At 37.8% G+C, this 27826-nt stretch overlaps 1 gene segment (V, D, J or C) and 1 further gene; one reads left to right on the top strand and one right to left on the bottom strand.

The window, feature by feature from the left end:
• The window catches only part of Igk (immunoglobulin kappa chain complex), a 3171119-nt gene that overhangs the window by 1203436 nt on the left and 1939857 nt on the right, over positions 1–27826 (bottom strand).
• On the top strand, positions 22561–23065 carry Igkv4-58 (immunoglobulin kappa variable 4-58). The segment is given in 2 exon segments: positions 22561–22581; positions 22757–23065. Coding segments are annotated over 2 exon segments (330 nt in total).

Genomic DNA, 27826 nt, shown 5'->3' with positions numbered 1-27826 from the left:
AGTAGCCCCCAGAGTTTGTGTCTCTAGTTGCATATGTAGCAGAGGATGGCCTGGTCGGCCATCAATGGGAGGAGAGGCCCTTGTTCTTGCGAAGATTGTACAAGAGAATGCCAGGGCCAGGTTGCAGGAATGGGTGGATTGGGAAGCAGGGTGGCAGGAGGGTATAGGGGAATTTTTGAGAGGAAACTGGGAAGGTGGATAGCATTTGAAATGTAAATGATGAAAATATCTAATTAAAAAAAATTCTAATAAAAAAAGAAGTTCTGAGTGAGTGCAGTGGACACATGCAAATCATGAGAGCCTGGGCAGGGCTGGGCACAGATATAGGCTCGTTATTTTAGAAACTTAACTGGGCTGTGCCCAAGAGTTTTAAGCCAGACCAGAATACTGCAGTTTTGCTGGAGTTTTTTTTTTTTTTTTTTTTTTTTGTCAATGGTAAATTTTTTCAATAAAACGTATGTTTCCTATACACAATAACATTTTTCAGTGATCACCATGAGTGTAGCTTTTTCTCTAGACTCCAAAATAGACAATATCCAATCCTACCTCCATTTTCAGTATTTTAGAAAAATATGGCACCACTCACACATATTTTTCCAGTCACCATTACCAATCTTGGAGCTTAATACTTGAAAATGAGCATTCTTTATATGCTTGATCTACTTGGCCTCCAGGAAGATCCCCAAGTCTTGCTTCCTTTAGAGTTCCCTTGGGAATTACTATATACACATTTAGCCTACTGATCCTGACTATCCAGCAATTCCTCTGTCTTCAGAAATGGAGAACAAACTCTCCCACAACTCTGGATTCTAGCAACGCATTTTCCTGTTATAGGATGATCCATTTCCACTAGAAGCTTATAGTAACAGTACCAGAGATGACTAGTACTTATTAAAATAGTACGTCCCAGGAAATGGAAAGGTGACTTAACACATAAGAGCACTTTTTATTAGATATTTTCTCTTATTACATTTCAAATGTTATTCCTTTTCTGGTTTCCCCTCTGGAAATCCCCTATCCTATTCCCCCTCCCCATGCTCACCAACGCAGATAACAGCATTTTTTCCTCTTGCAGATGACCTGGATAAAATTACCAACATTCATATGGTGATTTAATGCTATGTGTAATCACAGTCCCAAAGGATCTAAAGCCTTCTTCTGACTTTCTTGGATACCAAACTTAAATGAGGTGCACATATATATATGAAGAAAAAACATTCAAAGACAGAAGAAATTAAATAAACCTGAATGAATTTAAAAAAATCAGACATTCCTCATTTTTAGTAGGACCAAGACAATTATTATTTTACTTTTAAATGTTTCTTTAGAACCAAACACTAATTTCAATACTGTCCTGAGGGAGATATCCCATCCTTTATCTACAATGAGCTCTTTGAACTATGTCATTATTTGTTTGCTTTATGTAACAGCACAGATGATTTAGTGCCATTACTACTGAAATATAAAATCTATTTTCATAAGAATAATAGAAGATGTTTCTTTCTGAAGGAAGAAGAATATGACAAGCACAAACAAGAAAATATGAGGCCCACTTTTTAAAAAGATATTTCATATATTTATATTTCAATTGTTATCCCCCATCTCAGGTTTTCCCCCGACCCCCAGAAGCCCCCTATCCCATGCCTCCTCCTACTGATTCTATGAAGTGTGTCCCCACCCACCAATCCAATCACTCCTCCCTGCCCTCACATTTTTATACACTGGGGCATCCAGCCTTCACAGGACCAAGGGCCTCTACTCACATTCATGCCCAACACTGCCATCCTATGCTACATATAAGGCTGGAGCCATGTGTTCCTCTATGGGTACTCCTAAGTTGGTGGTTTAGACCCTGGGAGTGCTGTTTGGTTGATATTGTTGTTCTTCCTATTGAGTTGCAAACCCCATCGGCTCCTTCAGTCCTTTCTTTAACACCTCCAATTGGGATATAGTGCTCAGTCCAATGGCTGGCTGTGAGCATCTTCCTCTGTATTTGTCAGGCTCTGGCCGAGTCACTCAGGAGACAGCTATATCAGGCTTCTGTCACCATGTACTTCTTGACAATCACAACACTGTCCTACTTTACTGTCTGCATATGTGATAGATCTCTAGGTGGGGCAGTCTCTGAATAACCTTTCCTTCAGTCTCTGCTACACACTTTGTCTCTGTATTTGCTCCTGTACTTTGTTCCCCCTTCTAAGAAGGACTGAAGCACCCACTCTTCCTTATTCTTGACCTTCATGTAGTCTGTGAAATGTATCTCGGGTATTCTGAGATTTGGGGCTAATATCCACTTATCAGTGAGTACATACCATATGTCTACTTTTGTGATAGGGTTACCTCACTAAGGATGATAATTTCTAGCTCCATCTGTTTGCCTAAGAATTTCATGAAGTCGTTGTTTTTAATAAGTGAGTAGCACTCCATTGTGTAAATGTATCACATTTTCGTTATTAATCCCTCTGTTGAAGGACATCGGGGTCCTTCTTTCCAGCTTCTGGATATTATAAATAAAAATAATATGAACATACTGGAGCATATGTTCTTGCTGTATGTTGGAGCATCTTATGGGTGGATACACTGGAGTGGTATAGCTGTATCCTCAGGTAATACTATGTCCAATTTTCTGAGGTAATGTCAGACTGATTTCTAGAGTGGTTGTACCAGCTTGCAATCCCACTAACAATACAGGATTGTTCCTCTTTCTGCACAGCCTTGTCAGCTTCTGCTGTCACCTGAGTTTTTGATTTTAGCCATTCTGACTGGTGTGAGGTGGAATCTCAGGGTTGTTTTGATTTTCATTTCCTAGATGACTGAGGATGTTGAACACTTCTTTAGATGCTTCTTGGCCATTTGGTATTCCTCAGTTGAGAATTATTTGTTTAGCTCTGTACTCTACTTTTAATAGAGTTATTTTATAGTCAGGGGTAAAATTTAAGTTCTTTGTATGTATTGGATATTAACAATGTATTAGATTTATCATTAATAAAGAACTTTTCCTAATCTGTTGGTTTCAGTTTTGTCCTATTGACAGTCTCCTTGCCTTACAGAAGTTTTGCAATTTCATGTGGTACCATTTGTCAATTCTTGATTATAGAGCATAAGCTATTGGTGTTCTGTTCAGGAAATTTCCCCAGTTGCCCATGTATTGGAGGGTCTTCTGCACTTTTTCTCCTATTAGTTTAGTGTATCTGGTCTTTTGTGGATGTCCTTGATCCACTTAGACTTGAGTTTTGTACAAGGAGATAAGAATGGGTTGTATTGCCTTCTTCTACATGCTAAACGCCAGTTGAGCCAGCACCATTTGTTGAAAATGCTGTCTTTTTTCCACTGGAAGTTTTTAGCTCCTTTGTCAAAGTTCACCTGACCAAAGTTCTGTGGGTTCATTTCTGGGTCTTCAATTCTATTTCTTTGATCTTCCTGCATGTCTTTGTATTAACACCATGCAGTTTTAACCACTATTACTCTGTAGTCCAGCTTAAGTTCAGGGATGGTGCTTCCCCCAGAAAGTCTTTTATTGTTGAGAATAGCTTTTGCTTCCCTGGTTTTTTTGTTATTCCAAATGAATTTTCAAATTGCTTTTTCTAATTGTATGAAGAGTTGAGCTGGAATTTTGATGTGATTGCATTTAATCTATAGATTGCTTTTGTCAAGATGGACATTTTTACTGTAGTATTCCTACCAATCCATGAGCATGGGGGATCTTTCAAACTTCTAAAATATTTTTTGATTTTTTTTTTTTAGAGACTTGAAGTTTTTCTCATACAGATCTTTACCTTGATTGGTAAGAGTCACAGCAAGGTATGCAATATTATTTATGACTATGGTGAAGGGTGTTGTTTCCCAAATTTCATTCTCAGACTATTTATTCTTTATTCGTAGAAGACTACTGATTTATTTGAGTTAATTTTATATCTAGCCACTTTGGTGAAGTGGTTTATCAGGTATAAGAGCTCTCTGGTGGAATTTTTGGGGTCACTTAAGTGTACTATTATAAAATCTGCAAATAGTGCTATTTTGACTTTTTCTTTCCAACGTGTATCCCTTTGACTTCCTTTTGTTGTCTTATTGCTCTGGCTAGGATTTCGAATCTATACTACATTGAATAGAAAGGGAGAGTGTGGTCAGCATTGTTTAGACCTTGATTTTCATGGGATTGCTTCAAGATTTTCTCCTTTTAGTTTGATGCTTGTTACTGGTTTGGGACTGGTTTAACTATATTCAGGTATGGGTCTTGAACTCCTGATCTTTCCAAGACTTTTTCCATGAAGGGGTATTGAATTTTCTCAAATGCTCTAAACATCTAATGAGAGGATCCTGTGTTTTTCTTTTTTTTCCCTTGAGTTGTTTATTTAGTGGATTATGTTGATGGTTTTCCATCTATCTAATCATCCCTGCATTCCTGGGAGAAAGCCTACTTGATTTTAAAGGAGTGTTCCCAGAGTTGCAGATCATTGTCTGTAAGTGCTGCTGCTTGAGTTTTTGAAATTACCTATTCCTGCTCATGTACTAGAGTCTCATATGAATAAGAAGAAGGCACCAAAAAGATTCAATTCCAAAATTAATATTAGATATACATTTTGCCAAGAGGGGAATATTAGATTGAAGTTATAATGGGTTGTTTGAAATACATTCAAAAACTTTTCAGAATGAGCTCAGTTTCTTTTCTTTATAAAGAAACCTTAACTTATGAAACCTAGTTAAAGGAATACTCAAAACTTGCCTATATAATATGTTCAATAAATAGTTATGCACAAAAAACAGCCAAAATTAGAAAATCGGATTTAAAAACAAAACTCATTTGAATATTTAGCTCAAAGTAAAAAGCATGGTGGAAGGTATGCCTTATGAGTTGGAATATTGACAACATATATTATTTTGTTACTGGCTCTGAGTGATCTTTGATGCAAAAACTATTTGGATAAACATAATATTTAACAGGGTTTGTATTATATAGGTTCTGCTCCAGTCTACACTATGCAACTTATAATACTTAATCAAGGGTTCATTTGTGTTCAAATGAGACTATGACATTTATTCAAAAGAAGAATAAAGTCTCAGGTTTTCTGTTTGTGACTTTTGTTCTTCAAACTTCCTTAAATATGTTCCTCATTAGTGTGACCTTGTGTCTCTAAGATTTGTTCACTAAAATGATCCGGGAATTCATTATTAAAATTTACTTTGAGTATCAATGGTGAGCTGTAGTTCAGTCATATGACCAGCCAGTTTCATTCATTTCTTATTATAAACTATTTTGACATGTACACTACAGAAAGTGCTATTCATCACATTTAATAATACAGTGAAGAAGAGTGGAAACAGAAGGTGTCTTCTTAATAACAACATACTTTCAGTTCTAACTTACAGTGTTTTGCATAGTAGCCCTTTGGGATTCCATACTTCTTACAGTTAAAACTCTTGCCTCCCCAGAGGGCCAACAGATTGCCTTGAGTAGAATAAACCTCTCAAAACAACAGAAGATTTTTATTTCATCTCTGTGGGTTTGTTCGTATTTACTTCACAGGAGACTGAATAAAGGGATAAAGGATTTCTTGAGTCTCCCTCTCATACAAGGTGCTTAAAGGATAACAGAAAATTATATCCTTCTATGAATGTCCTGAGGAATTCTTTATCCAGGAAAAACCAATTCTTCTCCTGAAACTCTTTTCATACACACACACACACACACACACACACACACACACACACACACACATAATTTGTTCACATACAAGTATACATAATCAATGCACATACACTACACATACACCATATATGCTAAATAGCATAATAGTTATATTATAGATCTGAAAATGAGCAATGCCTTAATCTAGTGTTCTGTTACCTTGGCTGTCTATAGTGGGTATAAAACAAAACTGTCCAAAGAAAAGATTCATGACATTTATGAAACAAGGGTTCTTATTCAAGCATGTATCAAGGCATATTAGAAAATCTCAGTATTTACTAACACTATTGGCTTCATTTATGGTGTAGTGAGATTGTATCTTAGAGAGGCCTTACCTCATTGCAAATCAACTGGTATATATCTACATGGCACACTATAAAAACAAAGACTTTCAAGGCATTGGCATATACACATGGCATACAGACATATACATAAGTAAATAAAAAACAAAGTTCAAAATAAGTTTTCTCTTGCTAGCTTATGATTGTTGGTCTCACTATAATTTGGAATAAATGTTTACTTTCACCTACAAAAGAATTCACCCAGCACACAGTTATTCCATGGCAGTTTTTGCTTTATTATTAGAAAAGTAGACAAAATGACATTTTTTCCATCCATCTGTAGCCTGGACATCACAATCTCATATCCTTTAAGAAAGGCTTCATTATTTCATAATTACAGAATATCATGAAAATTCACAGAACAGAGAGCCTTAGGCATAACTGCAACCCAAATAATGTACAACTTTTGTCTTTCATTTGAGAGAATGCCAACTCTATTTTATTACTATTTATTTTTATTTCTAAAGCTGTCCATCTACTAGGCCAGATGAAAAGTGGAAAAGAATAATGAAATTACAAAATGATCCATGACTTCTTATTCTTGAAGAAACCCCTGATTTCAACTTGAATGTGTGGTATACCAGGAGTTTAGGAGCATTCCTTGGTTTCTGCTGATATCAGGCTAATGATATAGTAATCTCCTAATTTGCCATTCAATTAATGGTGACTCTGTCCTCTACATATGCAGATGAGTAGGAAGAGGATTGGACTAACTGGATGCCAAATATTATGCCTGTAATTGACCTGCTCCGTTTCCGACCTGGGCCGGTTCACCCCTCCTTAGGCAACCTGGTGGTCCCCCGCTCCCGGGAGGTCACCATATTGATGCCGAACTTAGTGCGGACACCCGATCGGCATAGCGCACTACAGCCCAGAACTCCTGGACTCAAGCGATCCTCCTGTCTCAGCCTCTCGAGTAGCTGGGACTACAGGCATGCGCCACCGTGCCCGGCTATGCCTGTAATTGGAATCATACAAACAATATTCATGTTTAATCAAGACAAAAATGACTTCTCTGAAGTTCCAAGTCATGATTACAAATGGTTAAAGATTACCCATAGTCAACCTTCCATACCTGGGATTCAAAACAGCAAGAACACCAGAAACTGGGAGGGAGTCTTCATAGCTGTTCTGTGACCAGACATTGATTGACTCCTGGATAGGGTACAACAAGACTAACAAAATGTTCCAAGTGAGGGTAGTGGACCAACACAAATAATCAGGGCCTGGGAAGGTCTAATTTTTCTTAGTAATTTAACTTTTCTGTGTCTGGGTCTCTCATTCTACATGAGAATGTTGAAAAATTTACTGCTGATTATTTCTGCCAATGGCTGACCTTATTATAAAAATACTTTGATACCTTTTCAGCATTGCAATAGATACTAGTACTGGTGTTATTTCAATTTCTCCTTTAGATGAAGAACATGAAGAGAACAACTGTTTGTAACTTGAACTCTTTCCATTTTTTTTTTTTTTTTTTTTTTTTACTTATAGCACTGCTAACAGGAGGATGTCAGTCCACTGATTCTAACAAATAAGTCATGGGGGGTTGGAGACTGTCTTTTACCAATTGTGCACTTAACCAATGTAGACATTTGAATATCCCTAGAGCGATTTTTCTTTTTTAAGTGTATGTCATTTGTTGAACCACCTTCAGAATATCTACTGTAGCGATTTTTCTTTTTTAAGTGTATGTCATTTGTTGAACCATCTTCAGAATATCTAATTGTTTTATTTTTACTAAACTACTCAATAGACTGCAATGTATTTCTTGTTTGGACTTTTTCTTTCTGTTCAAATCCTCTTTTCTGCCATTTACTAATATTGTTCACAGTTCCTTCATATGTGGGGTAAGTAGTGATACTGGTGACTTTAACAAATTATCTTCTTCCAGGGCTAGATAGATGGTCAGCTATTAAGAGCACTGGCTGTTTTTCCAGAGGTCCTGAATTTATCTACCACAACTCACATGGAAACTCACAATCCTCTGTAACTCCAGATCCATAATATTCAACATCTAACATCTCCTTTTGGCTTCCTTGTGCTATGAAAATCATGCATAGTAATTTATGCATCAAAACAAGCATGAACATAAAACAAAATGAGAAAATATGCCTCCTCCTCTAATTCTGGAACATGAATTAATATACTGTAACCCCCCAAGTTTTCTAGAACTCACCCTGGTTCAATTGTCTCCAAAATGAATGAAGAGTAATGTCCTTAGCTCAATATCTCCCCTCAGCTTTCCTCTTTTCTGTATCATATTCTTTAGGGTTCAATTTATGGAAATCAGAGAATTAGGAAGGATTCATGAAATAGACAATTCTGAAAACCCTTTCTACGTGGCTGAGGAAGATTATTTTCAGTGTTTGATACTGCTGTGCACCATTATCACTACACACATTGAAACTGGACAGAAGAATCCAACAGAACACAAGCACTGCAGACACATTTATTTGCATACTTTAGGAATCTCATAAATACATTAAAGTGGAAGCCATAATATACATGCAGAAGAAGTGGTAGAGACGTGTGAAGGCCCTATACATGTTCCTCATTCTCTGTGGGCTCATATGAGCTTTGTTCAAATCAAATACGAGGGCATGGTTTTCTTGGTGTTTTCCATCTCTTTTTTGCCTCTTACTTCCTTCTGTCTCCTCTTTACTGGGGTTCTTGGAGCTCTAAGGAGAGGGATATGATTCAGACTTCCCACTTGGGACTGAGTGTTTACAGCCTCAGTTATGCTAAGATCTGGGGGACTACAAAGTCTGGGACCTTGATATATATATCAAGAAAAGAAGTTTTACTCCATGTTTACCTATTAAAATAATGCTACATATTAATCAAATTCATATGTGTTCTCTTTATGGTATAATCAAATGATAATCCAAGATTTCTAGTAATCAACATCAAATTCCCTTTACCTCTAATTCATGAGGCAGTATATTCTTCCAAATTTTTTTACTCAATCATTTCTTTTAAATCTTTTCAATTAAATTTTGTACTATTGAAGTTTGGGGAGTAGTAAAGTAGCAGAATGATTGCTTTTGAACTTAGTGGAACCATGATGAGATCAGTACCAGAAGCCTAGTAATTGAGGTCTAGAGATCCATGTGAGAATTGGCTTCTACTTTCACAAATACAAAACTGAACTCAGCTGTGGGTCATTTATTCTGCCCTAATTTTGCTAATGGTCTCATGATGTTTGGATCTTGACAATGCTATCTTAACAGCTATGCATTAATCTTTCCTTTTTAAATTGTTTAATCAGATATTTTCTTCATTTACATTTCAAATGCTATCCCCAAAGTCCCCTATACCCTCCCCCGCCCTTCTCCCCTACCCACTCACTCCCACTTCTTGACCCTGGCGTTCCCCTGTATTGGGGCATATAAAGTTTGAAAGACAAAGGGGCCTCTCTTCTCAATGATGTCCAACTAGGCCATCTTCTGCTACATAAGCAGCTAGAGACATGAGCTCTGGGGGTACTGATTAGTTCATAATGTTATTCCATCTATAGGGTTGCAGACCCCTTCAGCTCCTTGGGTACATTCTTTAACTCCTCCATTGGGGGCCCTGTGTTCCATCCAATTGATGACTGTGACCTTCCACTTCTGTATTTGCCAGGCACTGTCACTTGATATGCACTAGCTGATAAGTGGATATTAGCCCAGAAACCTAGAATACCCAATATACAATTTGCAAAACACAAGAAGGTCAAGAAGAAGGAAGACAAATGTGTGGACACTTCATTCCTCCCTAGAATAGGGAATAAAATACCCATGGAAAGAGTTACAAAGTTTGAAGCTAAGACGAAAGGATGGACGGACCACCCAGAGACTGCCCCACCCTGGGGTCCATCCAAAAATCAGTCATCAAATGCAGACACTATTGCACATGCAAGCAAGATTTTGCATGAATCTTTCTTACCTCTGTATTTCCTTGATCTTTGACACCCATCTGAAAAGGAAGATTAATCATTCAGTTGTGTGAAAGAGGTTTTTATCAAATGAGAATTTGTGTGAAACTCACCTAAGAGTCACCATTTGCCAATTTTTATTTCCAGTGTATTATTTCTTTAGTATATTGATGAGATTGCTCCCCCAATTCATTCTTAAGTCCTCAGGTTTGAAAATTATTAACATAATTAACTGCTCACTGTGGGAGCATAAGCAACCCTACAACTGAGTCGCCCCTGTATAGGTACCAAGTGCTTGGGGAGAGAAGGCAAGTGTGATTGTTTATCCTAAAGAATCCACAAAGGTGCTTTCTCACAAGTGTTCTGCATCATGTTTATCTGCCATTTCTGAAGACCATCTGTCTTTAGGAACGTCTCTTTCCAAAGCTTTGCTGACATCAAAAGTGACCATTTTCAGAGTAATGATTTGAGTTCTCAAAGGGGCTTAAATAGGAAGCATAAACACCTATCACAACAACCCAAAATTTAGAAACATGTGCAAAACAATAATGTAATAGCTATGAATACTAGTTTAAAGATAAATGAGAAGTGTAAAATCAAAGAGGAAAAATACAGAGTGGAAACAGTGACAGTCATTCTGAAAGGGGACATGGCAAAGAAAAGGGACAGAGAGGTTTCTGCTACAGATAATGTAAGTCCAAACTAGGAAATAGACAAAGAAAACCTAGAGCTATATTGATGGGTAAACAGATTTTTATTAAATATTAAGTTACCATCCCATAATCAGCTTCCAAACGCTGACACCATTGCACACACTAGCAAAATTTTGCTGATTTTATATTTTTATTTATATTTATTTTTATAGCTCTCTCTTGTGAGACTATGCCGGGGCCTAGCAAATACAGAAGTGGATGATCACAGTCAGCTATTGGATGGGTCACACGGCCCCCAATGCAGGAGCTAGAGTTATTACCCAAGGAGCTAAAGGGAACTGCAACCCTATAGGTGGAACAACAATATGAACTAACCAGTACCCCGGAGCTCTTGTCTCTAGCTGCATATGCATCAAAAGATGGCCTAGTCGGCCATCACTGCAAAGGGAGGCCCATTGGACTTGCCAACTTTATATGCCCCAGTACAGGGGAACGCCAGGGCCAAAAAGGGGTAGTGGGTGGGTAGGGGATTCTGGGGTGGTGGATATGGGGGACCTTTGGGATAGCATTGAAAATTTAAACGAGGAAGATACCTAATAAAAAAATTAAAAAAAAAGAGTTAATGTGTTGTTTTTTTCCTGTAGTAACAGCAATGAAGAAGGTGAGGGGGGGAGACTAATAATGTAGAGTCAATCTGTGCATTCAGATAAAAGCTTATTTTTAAAATTTTCTATATTTTTGAGTTTTACTCAAATACACAACAAACTATTATCATGTCTATTCTCATTTCCTCCCTCTCATACTTTTTACATCCATGTAATACAACCATCTTTCCAAATTTCCTCATATTTTTCTTTATAACCTACTTATCCTAGGTAGTGATATCCACATGAGCATGGATGTGGTTCCCTCTTCTGAAACATGGTAACCCTATGTTCACCTTTAGTACTAGAGAATAATATTATATTCTCTAATACTAAAGGCTCTGCATCTCCAGAAACCACTATACCACTACTTGCTCAGTATAGGTTGAGTCCTGGAGGTGAACTTGTCATCTAGATCAAGATTTTGACTGCCATGATCTTGCAGATAATCACTGCTTCTTGAGTTCATGATTGGAATAGGCACATTGTGTCCAGAGGACAGCATTTCATAGCTCTCCTCCTATTTTCTGAGTTTTACATTTAATCTCTACCTATTCCATGACACTTTCTGAGACTTTAGATAGAGATATAAGTTAGATGCCCCATATTAAACTAAGCATTCAGGTCTGATTGTGTCATCATTCTGACTAGTTATGTATTTCTCCATTGACTTCTGATTAGTTAAAAACGAAGCTTCCATAACCAAAAGACAAGAAACAGAGAAACCAAATTCCTGGGTATTTGTATGTTTACTTAATTTCCCATTACCAGAGAGTCATCATATGTTATAAAATGTTGTCACACCATAAAATGGTTGATTTGTCCAGCTTTAGTCTCTTGTTAGAAGGTACTTTGTCCATAGTACTTGATTCTGTCATGTTCTGTGTCCAAAATGTGTCTTCTATTCATCAATGCAGTCCTACTATCAAGTTTTATTGAGAATCTAAGATCAGTTGCAAGATCCTGTACTATTTTGATGTCTCCATATTCAGGTCATTTTTCCTGGAAGACAGATTATATCAGGGCACATCCATAGCAACATAAGAAGGTGCAGGATCCGCTGGACCCTTCCATCAGAAGAAACTCAGAAAATCAGTTTCCCTATTACTAGTGTCCTTTGTGGTAAACTAAAGTAAAAAACACTGAGTTTGAATACAGTCCTGTTTTACTGATTACCCAGTGGTTCTATTCCAGTTAAGAGTGTTATTTCTCCTACTCTTAGAATTTCCACATCTATATCATAAGTCTTTATTTAGGGTGGAATACCCTGAATCCCTGAAGAATTACCATTTCAATGTTTAAATGTATGCAGGAGTCATCCTTGTTCATGTCTTGTTTATGCATCAGCCTTTAGACTACCTGGATGCAGCTTCTCTAGTGTTTCTAGGAGACACAGTCTGCTTTAGGTTTTATTTCTCTGAACAGACATCATGACCAAGGCAGGTCTTATAAGTACAACATTTAATTGAGGCTGGCTTACAGGTTCTGAGGTTCAGGTCATTATCATCAAGGTGGGAACATAGCAATATCCAGGCAGGCATGGTTTGGGAGGAGCTGACAGTTCTACATCTTCATTTGAAGGCTGCTAGCAGAATACTGGTTTTCAGGCATCTAAGATGAAGGTCTTAAAGCCATATCCAAAATGACCCACCTACTCCAATAAGGCCACACCTTCTAATAGTTTCAAAATCAGGGCTGAGCATATACAAACCATCACACTATCTTAGAGCAAATCTGCAGTTTCTCTGGCTCTTAAAATGTTTTTACCCACTCTGCAATGATTCCTGGGCAATAGGTGCAGAAAGTGTGTTGTAGTTGGATAATTTAAGAGTGGTCACAACATGATCTCCTAGTATCTACATTTTGATTATTTGTGGAGTCTTTTTTGAAATGATTTCCATCTGTTGCAAAGAGAATTGCATATTACATATGTAAACAATATGAGTCGAACAAACTGACTTTATTTATGTATGAATAGAGGTAATAAGAAGCCATGAATCTGAGAAAGAGCAAGGAGTGGATGTGGCTTTGTATGGATAAAGGAGTAAGAAGTGGCAAACAGTATGTGACTATGTTATAGTTTTTAAAAAATAAGAAAATGATTATAAATTACCTCAACCCAATTATTCCACCTAATTGAAGACCAAAGAGATAACCAAACTTACCAGAATTACTAAAAGTTAAATATTTCAATAAGGAAAAAGTGTACTGATTGTGCACCAAAATCTACTTTTGGCCGTCTATCGCTCCTCTAAGAATTGAAAAATAGAAGCTATGCCAGGTGGGGAACCTCAGTGAGGCCTATACAGATGGTATTGAAATTATACAGATATTCATTATAATGTTTCTTAATTTACTAATAGCATATTTGGTAGTTTAGGTAAGTAATGTTTTCCATTTATAAGGCTACCAAATTATTGCATTTTTCTTTTTTTTTTAATCAGGTATTTAGCTCATTTACATTTCCAATGCTATACCAAAAGTCCCCCTTACCCACCCACCCCCACTCCCCTACCCACCCACTCCCCCCCTTTGGCCCTGGCGTTCCCCTGTACCGGGGCACACAAAGTCTGCGTGTCCAATGGGCCTCTCTTTCCAGTGATGGCCGACTAGGCCATCTTTTGATACATATGCAGCTAGAGTCCAGAGCTCAGGGGTACTGGTTAGTTCATAATGTTGTTCCACCTATAGGGTTGAAGATCCCTTTAACTACTTGGGTACTTTCTCTAGCTCCTCCATTGGGAGCCCTGTGATCCATCCATTAGCTGACTGTGAGCATCCACTTCTGTGTTTGCTAGGCCCCGGCATAGTCTCACAAGAGACAGCTACATCTGGGTCCTTTCAGTAAAATCTTGCTAGTGTATGCAATGGTGTCAGCATTTGGAAGCTGATTATGGGGTGGATCCCTGGATATGGCAGTCTCTACATGGTCCATCCTTTCATCTCAGCTCCAAACTTTGTCTCTGTAACTCCTTCCATGGGCAAACAGTATGTGGCTATGTTATAGTTTTTAAAAAATAAGAAAATGATTATAAATTACCTCAACCCAATTATTCCACCTAACTGAAGACCAAAGAGATAACCAAACTTACCAAAATTACCAAAAGTTAAATATTTCAATAAGGAAAAAGTGTACTGATTGTGCACCATAATCTATTTTTGGCAATCTGTTGCTTCTCTAAGAATTGAAAAATAGAAGCTATGCCAGGTGGGGTACCTCAGTGAGGCCTATATCGATGGTATTGAAATTATAGAGATATTCATTATAATATTTCTTAATTTACTAATAGTATATTTGGTAGTTCAGGTAAGTAATGTTTTCCATTATAAGGTTACCAAATTATTGCATTTTTAAATGCAAACCTGATTTCAAATTGCAAGTAATTAATATTTACTCTACCATTATATGTAGTATCACTACTCTTCCTTGATTCTGAGCAGTAGCAACAATCTATAACTCTAAAGCTGCCACATGATCTCAAGATATCATAATGTGCCATCATTTTAAAACATCATTGGATATTCAACAGTTTGTTGTATTGTGGCTTTATAATAAATGACTTTATACCGTCATTACCATAAGAAACTTCTATATTATTTTATCTTTTGTAATCTCACTGAATTTCAGAGAATATTTAATACCTCTGTATTTTCATTTCATGAAGTCATGAAATGTGGTATAAGTATGAATGTGTCTGTATGAACACTATTTTATTCTTGTCTATAACCACTGGAAATAGAATCGTCACATTTGTCATAGTACTTCTTTTATTCTAAACAAACTACTATTTGGCACACAACACTGTAAATGTAGTATTTCCTCTAGATTCCAATATGGACATTATACAACCCTGCCTTCACTTTGGCTATCTTAACAATAGATGGCAGCACAATCACATTCCTTTTTTTTTTCTCACTTTTTTTTTTTTTTGCATTATATTTTTTATTTTATTTTAATTTGGAATTTTCTTCATTTACATTTCCGATGATATCCCAAAAGTCCCCCATATCCTCCCCCACCCAACTTTCCTACCCACCCACTCCCACTTCTTGGCCCAGACGTTCCCCTGTACTGAGGCATATAAAGTTTGAAAGACCAATGGCCTCTCTTTCCACTAATGGCCTACTAGGCCATCTTCTGATACATATGCAGCTAGAGACACGAGCTCCGGGGGTACTGGTTAGTTCATATTGTTGTTCCACCTATAGGGTTGCAGACCCCTTTAGCTCCTTGGGTACTTTTTCTAGCTCCTCCATTGGGAGCCCTGTGATCCATACAATAGCTGACTATGAGCATCCACTTTTGTGTTTGCTAGGCCCCGACTTAGCCTTATAAGAGACAACTATATCAGGGTCCTTTCAGCAAAATCTTGCTAGTGTATGCAATGGTGTCAGGGTTTGGAGGCTGATATGGGATGGATCCTCGGGTATGGCAGTCTCTAGATGGTGCATCCTTTTGTCTCAGCTCTAAAGTTTGTCTCTGTAACTCATTCCATGGGTGTTTTGTTCCCAATTCTAAGAAGAGGCAAAGTGTCCACACTTTGGTCTTCATTCTTCTTGAGTTTCATGTGTTTTGCAATTTGTATCTTATATCATGTGTATTCTAAGTTTCTGGGTATTAGGTATTTTCTTTATTTATATTTCAAATGTTATTCCCTTTCCTAGTTTCCCCTCCAAAAATCCCCTACCTCCTACCCCCTTCTCCTGCTCCCCAACCCTTTCACTCCCATTCCTGGCCCTGGCAGTCCTCTATAATGGGGCATAGAACCTACACAAGACCTAGGGACTCTTCTCCCACTAATGACCAAATAGGCCATACTCAGCTACATATGTAGCAAGCGCCATGAGTCCCACCATGTGTTTTCTTTGATTTTTGGTTTAGACCCATGGAGCTCTGGGGGTACTGTATTCACTGATAAGTGGATATAGTCCAGAAGCTCAGAATACTTCTTAGAAGGGAGAACAAAATAGCCATGGAATGAGTTACAGAGACAAATGTTGGAGCAGAAACTAAAGGAATAACCATCCAGAGACTACCCCACTTGAGGATCCATCCCATAAACAACCACTAAACCCAGGCACTATGGCAGATGTGAACAAGAGCTTGCTGACAGGAGCCTGATATAGCTGTCTCCTGAGAGGCTCTGCCAATACCTGGCAAATACAGAAGTTGATGCTCACAATCATATTTCTATTCAGTCAATATCACCAGCCCAAGAGTTGTAATTACATAATATTAGAAAACAAGAATTTCCTCTTTTTCTACAACCTCACCAGCATCTGTGTCACCTGTTTTTTTTTTTTTTTTCCATTCTGACTTGTGTGAGATGGAATTGCAGGGTTGTTTTGATTTGCATTTCCCTGTTGAGTAAGGATGTTGAACATTTCTTTTGGTGATTCTCAAACATTTGGTATTCCTCAGTTAAGAATTCTTTGTTAAGCTCTGTATCCAGTTTTTTAATAGGGTTATTTGGTTCTCTAGAGTCTAACTTTTTTATTTCTTTGTATATATTGGATATTAGCCAGGTATCACATGTAGGATTGGTAAAGTTCTTTTCCCAATCAGTAGGTTGCCGTTTTGTCCTATTGACAGTGTCCTTTGTCTTACAGAAGCTTTGCAATTTTATGATGTCCCATTTGTCAATTCTTGGTCTTAGAGCATAAGCTATTGGTGTTCTGATCAGGAAATTTTCCCCTGTGCCCATGTGTTTGAGACTCATCCTCACTTTCTTTTCTATTAGTTTCAGTGTATCTGGATGTATGCATTGCTGGTGGGATTACAAGATAGTACAACCACTCTGGAAATCAGTTTGGTGGTTCCTCAGAAAATTGGGCATAGTACTATCTGAGGACCTGGGCATATACTCAGTAAATGCTCGAACATGCAATAATGCTCCACTATGTTCACTGCAGCCTTATTTATAATAGCCAGATGCTAGGAAAAGGCCAGATTTCCTTCAACAGAGGAATGGATACAGAAAATGTGATACATTTATGCACTTTAGTACTACTCAGATATTAAAAAGAATGAATTTATGAAATTCTTAGGAAAATGGATGGAATTAGAAAATATCATTCTAAATGAAGTAACTAAATCACAAAAGAACACACGTGGTATGCACTCACTAATAAGTGGACAGCCCAGAATTCGGAATACCCAAGATACAAATCACAAATCACATGAAACTCAAGTAGAAGGAATACCAAAGTGTGGATATTTTGATCCTTCTTAGAAGGGGGAACAAAATACCCATGGAAGGAGATACAGAGACAACCTGTGGAGCAGAGACTGAAAGAATGACCATCTAGGGACTGTCCCATCTGTGGATACATCCCATATACAGTCATCAAACCTATCAAATTTGTGGATGCCAAGAAGGGCTTGGTGACAGAAACCTATTATAGCTGTCTCCTGAGAGGTTCTACCAGTGTTTGAAAAATACAGAAGTGGATCCTCAGAGCCTACCATTGGACTAAGTACAGGATCTCCAACGAAGCAGCTAGAGAAAGGATCCAAGGGGCTGACAGGGTTAACAGCCCAATAGGAAGAACAACAATATGAACTTACCAGTACCCACGGGGTTCCCTGGGACTAAGTCACCCATCAAAGAGTACACATGTAGGAATCATGCCTTTATCTTACCGGCATATGTGGTAGAGGATTGCCTAGTTGGTCATCAATAGGAGGAGAGGCCCTTGGTTCTTTGAAAGCTCTATGCCCCTGTGTAGGGGAATGCCAGAGCAAGGAAGTTGGAGTGGGTTGGTTGGTGATAGGGAGAGGGGCGAAGGGGTTTTTAGAGGGGAAAACCGGAAAGGGGACAACATTTGAAATGTAAATAAGGTAAATATCTAATAAAAAAAGTAATTTAAAAAAAGAAAGAAAACAAGATGTTGTGAAACCCGAAGGTGGAAACAACCTAGATGTCCCATGAGAGAAGAATGGATACAGAAAATGTGGTTCACATACAAAGTGGAATAATACTCAGGTATTAAGAATGGGGACATCCTGAGCTTTGCAGGCAAATGGATGGAACTAGAAAATATCATCCTGAGTGAGGTAACTCAGACCCAAAAGAACATGTATGGTATGTACTCACTAGTAATAGGATATTAGCCCACATTTATAAAGTACAGAATAACCAAGATAGAGTCAACAGAACTCAAAAAGTCAACAAGCTGAAGGGCCCATAGAAGGATGCCTCAGTCCCACTTGTGACTGAGGAGAAAGCAACCACAAGGGGGGAGGAAGGAACTGGGAGAAAAAGGGGAGAGGGGAGTTAAGGGGACTATGATCTGGTATTGAGTGGGAGAAAAGGACTGAAGCCTTGAGGACCAGCACAAAGAATGGAAATAGGGGTCCTGAAAGGAAGGACATTTGGTGGACCCTCCAGAATGTTACAGAGATCTAGAAGATGAGAGACTCTCAGAAGTCAAAGGCAGGGACCCTAGATGAAATGCCCTACAGTGGTGAGAGGAAACTTGTAGAGCTCACCTCCAGCAGAAAGATATAGCACAAAGTGAGGTATGGGGTTGCCACAGTCAAAACTCTGGTCCATAATTGTTCCTGTCTGAAAGAACTACAGGAATGGAAATGATGATTAGCTTGAGGAAAAGAAGGTCAAGCAAGAGCCCCAAAGTGCGATCCAGCTCAAGGGGAGGTCCCAGGGTCTAGCACTATTACTGAGGCTATGGAACACTCACCAAAAAGGGACCTATCATGATTGCCCTCCAAAAGACCCAACAAGAAGCTGAAAGTATCAGATGCAAGTATCTGTACCCCACCAATGGACAGAAGTTGCTGACTCATGAGGGTGAATTAGGGAGAAGCTGGAAGAAGCTGAGGTGGAAGGGAACACTGTAGGAGAGAGTAGTCTCAATTAACCTAGACACCCGAGATCTCTCAGATATTGAATCACCAACAAGGCAACATACACCAGCTAATATGAGGCCCTTGGGACTTTAGAGGTCTGGTGAGGTGGTGCAGTGGTGGGGATTTCCTCGTGGAGACTGGGGGTTGTTAGGAGGTATGAGATGTGGCATAGTTGAAGGGTGGTCTGGCAGGGGAATTAAATCTGGAGTGTTAAAAAAAGAAAAAAATAATTAAAGTAATAATAATAATGAAAAAAAAGTTGTTCACAAGAGTGTTAAGCTGCATATCAGCTACATATGGTGGTGGGTTGGTGTCTCTCTCGTTCCCTAGGTTTCCTGTATGGATAAAGGAGGTGCTCTTTTCAGGTTTCATATCCCCAATATAGTAAGCCACAGCTAAGATCAACCCCATTGATCATTGGGCACCTCCATTATTCTAGTTCTATGTGTAGTCCTGGAGATGTCCCCTACATTCTCACCCCTGCCAGTTGTAGATTTCAATTCATTTTCATGGCCATCAAACCATCTCTTCTGTCTTTGCCTACACATGATCCTGAATACACGTTCACTTCCCCTTCCCCCTCCTAGTTCCCTCCATCTATCTGCATTTTATGACTATATTATTCTCCCCCCTAATTAAGATTCTATATTCCTTGTTTGGGCCTTCCTTATTGTTTTGATTCTTTGGGTCTGTGGAGTGTAACATGGTACCTGTATTTTATGGTTAATATCCACTTATAAGTGAGTGCATATCACACATGCAATTTTTAGACAGTTACTTCACTCATGATGATATTTTCAAGTTCCATCCATTTGCCTGCAACATTCATGATGTCTTGGTTTTTAGTAGCTGAATAGTGTTCCATTGTGTACATGTACATTTCCTTTATCCATTCTTCAGGTGAATGACAACTAGGGTGTTTCCAGTTTCTGGCTATTATGAATAAAGCTGCTATGAACATGGTTGTCTTTGTGAGATGTTGGATCACCTTCTGGGTATATGCCCAGGTATGGTATAGCTCAGTCTTGAAGTAGAATTATTGCTATTATTCTGAGAAAATGCCAAATAAATTTCCAAAATGTTTGTGCAAGTTTGAATGGCCACCAGCAATGAAAGAGTGTTTAACTTTCTCCACATCCTAGCCACCATGTGTTATCTCTGGAGTTTTTAATCTTAGCCATTCTGATAAGTATGAGATGGAATCTCAACTGGAGCTGGGGCTATGTCAAAAGTTGTTACCTGTACATGGGATATGTTGTAATAACTGGTCTATATTGCTTAGGCTGGCAGAGTCTTTAAGTGCCAGGATGGGTGAGATACCCAGAGGGTCTCTAGCTTAGAGGAGAAGGCAAAGGGTAGTGATGAAAAGTTTGTGGGGGGGGGGGAGTAGGAGGGGATATTGAGCCAGATGCAAAGTGAATAAGTAAAAAAAAATTAAATTAAATTAAATTTTTTAAAAAAGAAAGGAATCAAGAACTCCCTGAGCTCATGATCCACACAAGAAGAACTCTAATCTGTGCCTGTTTTTAATAACAGTCATTGTATTCATAATACCAAGGGTTCTTAAATGAAACTGAGTTAGTCATATTTTAATGTTTGATGTTTCTGGATTTCAGGATATTTCTTAGCATTTAAGAGCATTTGTTGCTTTTGTGAAAAACCTGGACTCAGTTGATGTATTGACACGATGGCCTATAGTCATTCATTACTCAAGTACTGGTGTATATGAAGCCCTCTTCTGACTTCCTTGGGTATCAAAAATGCATGTTAGACACATATATTCATGCAGGCAAACTACTCACAACCATAGAATAAAATAAATAAATAAATAAATAAAAACATTAGATATCCTTCTATCTCAAGAGAGTAGAGAAAAAAATATTTTTATTTTTTTATTTTTTGAGGTTTCCTGAGAATGCAACACTGATTTCAGATTTAGTGTGATGGTGACAGAGACATCCTTTTCTTTATCCATAATCAGATTAATGGAATGTTGTACTGACTTATTTGTATTATATAGCACCAAGGATGATTTAGTATCCTTAACTGGTGAAATATAAAACCTACATTCACAAAAAAAAAAAAAATGGAAGATTTTTTCATGCTGAAGTAACCAGAATAAAAGTACTAAATAAAATGAAATGTGAAAATATTTCTCATTCAGAAAGAAGAGTAGCCATTTAGTTAAAATCGTGTGCTCAGAAAGGTATACTTAATAATTAACTTTAATTAAACAATTCTTAGGACAGTTATCTCTCAATATATTTATCTATTCTCAGAGTCTCCCAGTTGTTTTTCATAATAGTTGATTAGAAAATGGAAGAAATCTTTCATGAAGGGAGGAATGATAAATCATTTTTAAGAAAGATCTAGAGAAATAGCCATGCTTCATCATGGCTATGCTAACTTTAATGTTATAGGAAGATAATTGAAACTTTATCTGAGGTAAATTAAAAGTATTTTAAAGAAAATTGTATTATTCACTTTACAACATTATATCAGCTCTCCTCCCAGTATGAGCTCATACAAGTCCTCCCCCATTCACACAGTCTTTGCTGTAAGTAAAACTTTTGATTAAACTTAGACTTGATTTTCAGACTCTGGTGCTGTCAATCTTTAATGAATAAAATGTAATTTATTGGAAAAGTGCTCTCAGATATTCTCAGATAATAAATCGAACATAAACTAAACATTTTCAAAGCACAGTACACACCAAGAATGTTGATTATTCAGAGTAGATTTGATGAGTTCATCTTTCTGAATCCCCAGCCCATATTCTCATAAATCCAGCAGAACCATTGATTTCATTGGGAAGTTATTTTTGCTATCCTTCTAGGAATGACATCTGTGTTTGACAATTGGAGAAATGTCTCTGAGCACACCTGGGCTCCATATCACATTTGGATGCTATTTTTTCATTAGCTTTGTGGGAATGATCATCTGAACAGATTAGAATGAGTAGGTGAGGAGTCTAATGAGCATTATTCAGAAAAAGAAGAAACAGATAATGCTTTCTGTGATCATTATAAACAGTCATTCTTGATTCTTTATTGTGGGAGGAATATAGCTCAAACTAGTCAATTGAACATCCCTTGTTTAGTGGATCAAATAAATCTTGTATTTAGGGAAAATATATGGATAATACTATAGGATAAGGCTTTTCCTCATAAAAATGAAGAATGAGGAAACAGAAATTTGCTTCTTTTTCAGTGTAGTGAATGCAAATACATAGATATTGTCCTGGTTTAACCTGATTTACCTTAGTTAACAGACCAAGTTATAAGCCAAGAACTGCGTATACTATATCTTGCTATTTGCATACTTCATCTTCTGTAACCACAAATATCTCACAGTTCTTTTAAAGCAAAGTACTTGTGAGAATAGGAGTAATTAGCCAGGAACTAAAATTCAAAGACACAATGGATTTACAGGTGCAGATTATCAGCTTCCTGCTAATCAGTGTCACAGGTAACAGAGGGCAGGGAGTTTGAGATTAGAATGCAACTAAAATTCTTATTCCTGGGGAATTTGAGTCTAAAATGTACTTTTTTTCTTTTTCTTACATCTAAATGTTGGATGGTATAAAATTATTTTTTACCTATATTTCTACTAATCCATCTTCCTCTATTTCTCTTTTTTTCAGTCATAATGTCCAGAGGAGAAAATGTGCTCACCCAGTCTCCAGCAATAATGGCTGCCTCTCTGGGGCAGAAGGTCACCATGACCTGCAGTGCCAGCTCAAGTGTAAGTTCCAGTTACTTGCACTGGTACCAGCAGAAGTCAGGCGCTTCCCCCAAACCCTTGATTCATAGGACATCCAACCTGGCTTCTGGAGTCCCAGCTCGCTTCAGTGGCAGTGGGTCTGGGACCTCTTACTCTCTCACAATCAGCAGCGTGGAGGCTGAAGATGATGCAACTTATTACTGCCAGCAGTGGAGTGGTTACCCATTCACACAGTGCTACATACTGAAACAAAAACACCGTAACTCCTTAGGGCCCTGCTACTTCCTCCTAGAGATAAACTGTGGCCAGTGGTTTGATTGCAGAAGTCCACACAGCGTGTTCTGCTTCACAAAGTCATTTGCATCTTTGGATGAATGTCTCTTTAATAATCCACTGCTGTTCTCAAATAATTCAGTGCTGTTCTCAAGTAATCTTTTTTTGCCAGTGTTTATTTATTCTCAATATTTTTCCTGATTTTTGAAGACAAGTGTGACAGGCACTTCTCATCAGCTATTTTACTGGTGGTCCACACCAACCTTCACATCTTTCTTCTGCTACTTCAACTGACTTTAGGATCTTCTTGGTAGGTGGTTTTTCTTCAGCATAGCCATTTACTCACAATACACTGATGTTTTCTTACAAAAAACCGTACCCATCCTAATCTGTTTTCTGACTTTTATTAGCTGATCTTCTTTCCACTAAATTGTCCTGTTAATATGTGCTTGAAATGATTTTCTCTCAAAAAAAAAAAAATCTACTGACACTCCTGTATATTTTCTTTCTATTCTCATGACCAGTAATTGAAACACTCCACTAATAAAGAAACAAAAAAGGCAACAGAGAACTAATAAATTAACCTTAATTTTTCTTTATATCTATCTATCTATCTATCTATCTATCCATCCATCCATCTATCTTTCTATCTATTTATCTATCTATGAATCCATTTGTATGTGTGTGTACCTTACTGTGAATAATTAAATTCATAAGGAAATTTTATCATTCTAAACGGAGAAACACAATTTATTTAAAATATTTATATGTACCATTACGTTTAAATTTAAGTTACACTTAATAATAACACAAATAATTATGTAATACTTTATTTTCAATTTTCCAATTTAAGGTGCTTGGAATGAAATCCATCAGACACAGTTACCAGCCTCTCTGTCTCCACCTCTAGGAGAAATGTCACCATCACAGGAAGTCAAGATACTAATGTTTATTTAGCACATCATTAATATATTATAATTTGTCAAGAAAACTTTTTCAGAATCAGTTGTTTGACCTTTAGTCTTAGCAAAGAAAAGACTGTATAAAGAGGATCATGGGCTTGTGAGCCGCCCAGACTGCACAGAAGAACACTGATTCAAGCACAATCTGTGCACTTCTAAATAAAAAAGGAAACACTTCTACATTTATGTGTAACTAAACACCACATGAAATTTAGTGCTTGGCACTTTTTTCTGGTTAGTGCTATGCTTAGTGTGGTAGTTTAAATAAGAATGGCCCACTTCACTTAATATATTTAAATGCTTGGTAAGAAACCCTATTTGATAGGATTTGGAGGCATGGCCTTGTTGGAAAGTGTGTCACTGCATTAGACTCTGAGGTTTTAAAAGCCTAATCCAGGCACAGTGTTTCTATTTTCTGGTCACTTGCTGATCCTGATTCCACACTCTTATCTCTCATGTCTGTCTTGGTGCAGCCATACTCCATAATATGAAGATAATGAACTAAACAGTAAGCAAGTTCCAAATAAAGGCTTTCCTTTCTGAGAATTTTTGTGGTTATGGTATCTCTCCACAACATTATAATACAACCAAGAATCCTAGTGATTTAGAAAAGTCACGAGAAATTTTGAGTCGTGAGGAAACATTGAAACGGCAAGTCAGTTCTCCCTTTCCTCACTTGTTGTCATATCTTCTGGAAGAACATTTGTCAGGAACTTTTTCCCTTTCTCCCTTTTTATGATGTTATTTAAAATGATGTTATGATGTTAGACACGATTAATGATCAACCCTCCGAGGAGATATAAAATCAGAAAAGGAGAATTCAATGTTCATTGAAACCTGTAGGAAGACATGGATATGGAAACAGACTTGAAAAGCACCCACAGAAATTATCTATACACCTAAGTGCATCAACATCCCACATTGATCTTCTAGGGAAATGTGGGTAAAATAGATTAGAGAGCCTACATTATCAGTTTCAGGTAAGAATTGACTTCTAGAGAAGCAGCAGCTAATCAACCATCCTTTGCATAAATATCTCTATGCTTCATGACCAAGCCTTTGAATATTAACAATTTAGAATCTAGGGTGAGCAATTTGCACAAGCTCTTCCAATTATAATTGTATGTCATTAGATTAATTAAAAACTAATTGCTTTAATGAAACCATTTAATGAGGGCTAGTAGACATCCTCCTTCATTTCATGAAGTAAGATAATGTCATGTCTAAACTATGTAGCTAAGGATGTGATGTGATTTCTTTTTCTGAGAAGAGACTTGCATGGTTTCATCCACCATATTGTTACATTTTCTAATACTTACCAACAGAGACTGATAGATGAGACAACATAAATTTGTGTGCCCACCCTCTAATTCTGCCAGTTAAGTAAATCTCTCTTCTTAATAGTATAGATAGTTCTAACTATTATAATAGAGAAACAGTAAGAGAATTTTTATGCAGAGCTATAGGGCATAGGGATATAGTGAGAAATACATAGTTTATTTTGTGCTTCCTCTTATTGGAATTACAGGACTCAAGGTAAAATATTCTTACAGTATTGTTCCAATATCCTATCCACATTCTAGGAAAAACTTCCTATTTAAAGAAGAAACCAATTTTTAATACAAAATAAAACCCCAGTAGAAAGCTTATATCCAGTACAAATTAATTAGGGAGAAAATACAAAAGGCTGTAAAATGATGATCTGGAATACTTTAAGAATATAAATTGCTAAGATAAGTTCTTCATAGAAAGTGTAACAACATTCCCACGGGAGCAAGTAACCAAGACAACATGTGTAGCAGAGATTGAAGAAAAGGCCATCCAGAGACTGCTCCACCTGTGGATCCATCCAACCCACTCACTATTGTGGATGTGAAGAAGTACATGTTGACTGGAGTCTGAGATAGCTGTCTCCTGAGAAGCTCTTCCAGAGCTGACAAATACAGAGGCAGATGCTCACAGCCAACCATTGGACTGAGCACACAGTTCCCAAAGGGGGAGTTAGAGAAAGAACTTAAGGAGCTGAAGGGGTTTGCAACCCCATAGGAAGAAAAACACTATCAACCAACCAGAGCTCCCAGGGTCTAAATCAACTACCAAGGAGTACCCCTGGAGGGACACATGGATTCAGACTTATATATAACAGAAGATGGCCTTCATGGGCATTAATGGGAGAAGATGCCCTTGGTCCTGTGAAGGCTGGATGCCCCAGTATATGAGAAAATGAGGGGAGGGAGGAGGGAGTGTGTTGTTGGGTGGGGGACAAACTCTAATAGAAGCAGGCTGAGGAGGCATGGGATAGTGGGTTTCTGGTGGAGGGGAGGGAACCTGAGGAAGGAGATAACATTTGAAATGTAAATATATAAAATATCTAATGAAAAAAAGATAATGCTGGGTCTTATCTTTTGCTGTTTGTGCTAGTATAATTCTTCCCTCAGAAAGAACAATCTTCTACTATTATAAAGATGTTTCTATTATTCTTTTTTTATTATTATTATTCATTATTATTATTTTATTGGATATTTTCTTTATTTACATTTCTTTTTTTATTAGATACTTTATTTACATTTCAAATGCTATCCTGAAAGTTCCCTATACCCTACCCCTTCCCTGCTTCCCTACCCACCCACTCCCACTTCTTGGCCCTGGAGTTCCACTGTACTGGGGCATATAAAGTTTGCAAGACCTAGGGGCCTCTCTTTCCAATGATGGCCGACTAGGCCATCTTCTACTACATCTGCAGCTAAAGACACGAGCTCAGGGGTACTTGTTAGTTCATATTGTTGTTCCACCTATAGGGCTGCAGATCCCTTCAGCTCCTTGGGTACTTTCTCTAGCTCCTCCATTGGGGGCCCTGTGTTCCATCCAATAGATGACTGTGAGCATCCACTTATGTATTTGCCACGCATTGGCATAGTCTCACAAGAGACAGCTACATCAGTTTCCTTTCAGCAAAATCTTACTGGCATATGCAATAGTGTCCGGGTTTAGTGGCTGATTATGGGATGGATCCCCAGGTGGGGTAGTCTCTGGATGGCCCATCCTTTATTTACATTTAAAATGGTATGCCCTTTCCTGGTTTCCCCTCTGAAAACCACTTTCTCTCTATACCCTACCCCCTCCCCCTGTACACTAACTCACCCACTCCTGCTTCTTGACCCTGGAATTCCTCTACACAGGGGCATAGAGCCTTCATAGGACAAAGGGCCTTTACTCCCATTGACTTCTGACTAGGCCGTCTTAGTTCCTTAAGGTATCTTGGGCATCCTTATGATTCCCCTTCATGAAGAAAATAACCAGTTATCAAAAATTTGTTAGTATGTTTTACATCAAACAGGAAAATTAGAATCTCCCCATCCTTAGCTGTCATCTTGTACCACTTCACTCGGGGTTCTTTTTAAACAAGCATGGAGTAGAAAATGTGATAAATCAGAGAGGTTAGAAAAGCAATACTGAAGTCTTTGCATTTCAGAGGAGGGGGCTAACTTTTCCCTTTCATCTCTGAATAGAATCAGTATTTTGTCTAAACATTCCTGAAATCCAGATATCCAAGTCAGATGCAAGTTTCCCCAGTGCCTTAAGGGTTCAAAATAATTTGAGTAGACAGATCAATGAGGAAATATCAGGACGAAAGTGAAGGAAAATATGGCGTAGGGGTTTGTTTTTTTCTGGCGGGAGTGGGCAGTTGTCAACTTAGTTATCCTTTCATTGCTGTGAAGAGACAGTATGACCATGGCAGCAATGTATATATATTT

This window comes from Mus musculus, chromosome 6 (genome assembly GCF_000001635.26).
Source record: "Mus musculus strain C57BL/6J chromosome 6, GRCm38.p6 C57BL/6J".
Classification (NCBI taxonomy): domain Eukaryota; kingdom Metazoa; phylum Chordata; class Mammalia; order Rodentia; family Muridae; genus Mus; species Mus musculus.
This window is presented reverse-complemented; position numbering and strand designations above follow the sequence as displayed.